A 2,092-nucleotide genomic window follows, 5' to 3' on the forward strand; every position below is an offset into this window, starting at 1 on the left:
TGAAATTCTAAACAGCTTTTCCAAAAGTATGAAATTTTATTTTATACAAAATGATACAATTTCTATGGTGGACCATATCCAACCACTGAATCTACGAATCTTCATTTTCAATTATTACAGACTGTTGAATTTTCTTCCAAGATTCATAAAATTTTACTAATGGAGTGCCTCTTTCTTTCAATTCTCTTTCCCATTGTTTCTAAATAAAAAAGAAATTTAAATAACATATTTACTTTTATTTTATCAATTCTTTAAAATTTGATAAATAGTTTTTTAATGTTAAGACTTACAATGGCATCAAAATCTGACAACTTGAAAGTAACTGATTTTCTCCTGTTTGTAATTTCTGTAGAATTTTCTTGAATTTTATCAATCAGCTGCTTTAATTTTCGAGAGTAATTGGAAATTTTGCAGGTTTTTAAAAATGATTTAATCTAAAAAAATCAACATATTGATAATATTGTTACACTCTTAGAGTTTTAATTCAGCTCATGTAGTTTTTGAATTAAATACTATATTATAAATTTATGAATATACATCTTTCATAGTAGTCAAACTTGTATCAAGTTTTTTCTGTTATCAATAACAATTTGAAATCTTAAATATTTCATATTTAATAAAACAAAATTATATTAATTAATAAAAAGAATTTTTTTACAAGTGTTGATTAATAAATAAGTGTGCCATCTTTATAAAACTAGTTTGAGAAGAAATAGTATAAATGTGACCAGTTTTAAATACAGGAGCTCCCCTATTTATGAATGTTCAACTTATAAACTTTCATCAGATTTATGATTAATTTGACTGTGTGTCTAAATTTTAAATTTCATGCAATTTAAAGTTCTCTTGTCAATAGGGTGGTGTTGAAGTCTGTCTTCAGCCAGTAATAAATAATAAAGTCTATTGTGTATTGTCATTTTTTGTTTTTGCACGAATTCTGAGGTTCTTGCTTGTGAGGTAGTGTTGAAGTACATAACATTGGAGTAATGTTGTTTTTTGCTATTGTTTGCAATTTTTATAAACTTTTACAATTAATGCTTTAAAAATGCATCCAAAATATAATAGCAAACCTAGCAGTAAATGTAAATGCAAGAAGTGTGGATCTATTACCATGGAAACTAAACTGAACATTATAAAACTAAGTGTGTTAGGTGAAAAAACCATATATGAAACACCTTCTACTAAGCATTAGTGAGTGGATAAATTAGCTTATCATATTCTATTAAATACATTGAAGGATTAAATACTAACAATAAGAAACGTAGTTATTCTATGTACAAATGTATTTTCTGGGTTAGTTTTTGACTTATAACAAAATCTTAAGGCCATACATGTTAAGTTAATCCTTTGAAACTACCTGACCTTGAGGAACTTCAGAATTTCCTATCGCCCACACATGAAGAAGAAAATCTCTCAGCAGAGGCATAGCTAGGGTGGGGCAAGTAGGGCACGTGCCCCGGGCGCAACTCGCAGAGGGGCACCAAATGGTCTCCAAGACAAACAAGATTTGTTTCTGGAGGAGGAGAAGGGTGCAAATATAGTGTCGTGCCTCAGGCGCCAGTTATGTTTGCTACGCCATTGACTCTCAGTCAGTCAGTCAGTCAGCCATGGCATCTGATGACGACATACTGGCTGTTCTTGGATGTTTATTGGTAATAAATTCTATTAAAACTCGCGGAAAAAAGTATGCATAGAAGTCTATGGTGTAAATAGTAGTAGTAGTAGTGGTAGTAGTAGTAGTGGTAGTAGTAGTAGTAGTAGTAATAGTAGTAGGGATTTGGGTAACACTGATCACAAAATTAATTTTTCAAGAGAAATCTTGGGCTATAGATTCTGTTAAAAAGCATCAATTATCAGTGAAAGATCAATGGCAAGTCAATTTTACTACCAAAAAAATTCATGGATTAAATTTTATAGACGAATATATATTAATAATTCTCAACCACATCTGATATTAGTACAAATTGTAAACATTATTATTGCAAATTAATTTTATAATTTAATAATTAAAAAGAATTTATTAAACTTTGTCTTATTTTAAGTTGTCATGTTTTAATTTACTTGGATATTAAAACAATAAATTTTTTAAAAT

At 28.8% G+C, this 2,092-nt stretch overlaps 1 protein-coding gene across 1 annotated transcript in view; it reads right to left on the reverse strand.

Moving 5' to 3' along the window:
- LOC111631935 (nucleolar complex protein 2 homolog) overlaps positions 1-2,092 on the reverse strand; it is a 40,261-nt gene continuing 38,169 nt past the window's right edge. Inside the window, exons 11-12 of the mRNA XM_023376275.1 lie at positions 291-434; positions 1-199 (exon numbers count right to left, since the gene is read on the reverse strand). Coding sequence (XP_023232043.1) covers positions 92-199; positions 291-434 — 252 coding nt within the window. The 3' untranslated portion in view covers positions 1-91. The remainder of the gene's footprint in view (positions 200-290; positions 435-2,092) is intronic.

This window comes from Centruroides sculpturatus, unplaced genomic scaffold, assembly GCF_000671375.1.
Source record: "Centruroides sculpturatus isolate CEXI.00-Female unplaced genomic scaffold, Cexi_2.0 scaffold666, whole genome shotgun sequence".
Lineage (NCBI taxonomy): Eukaryota > Metazoa > Arthropoda > Arachnida > Scorpiones > Buthidae > Centruroides > Centruroides sculpturatus.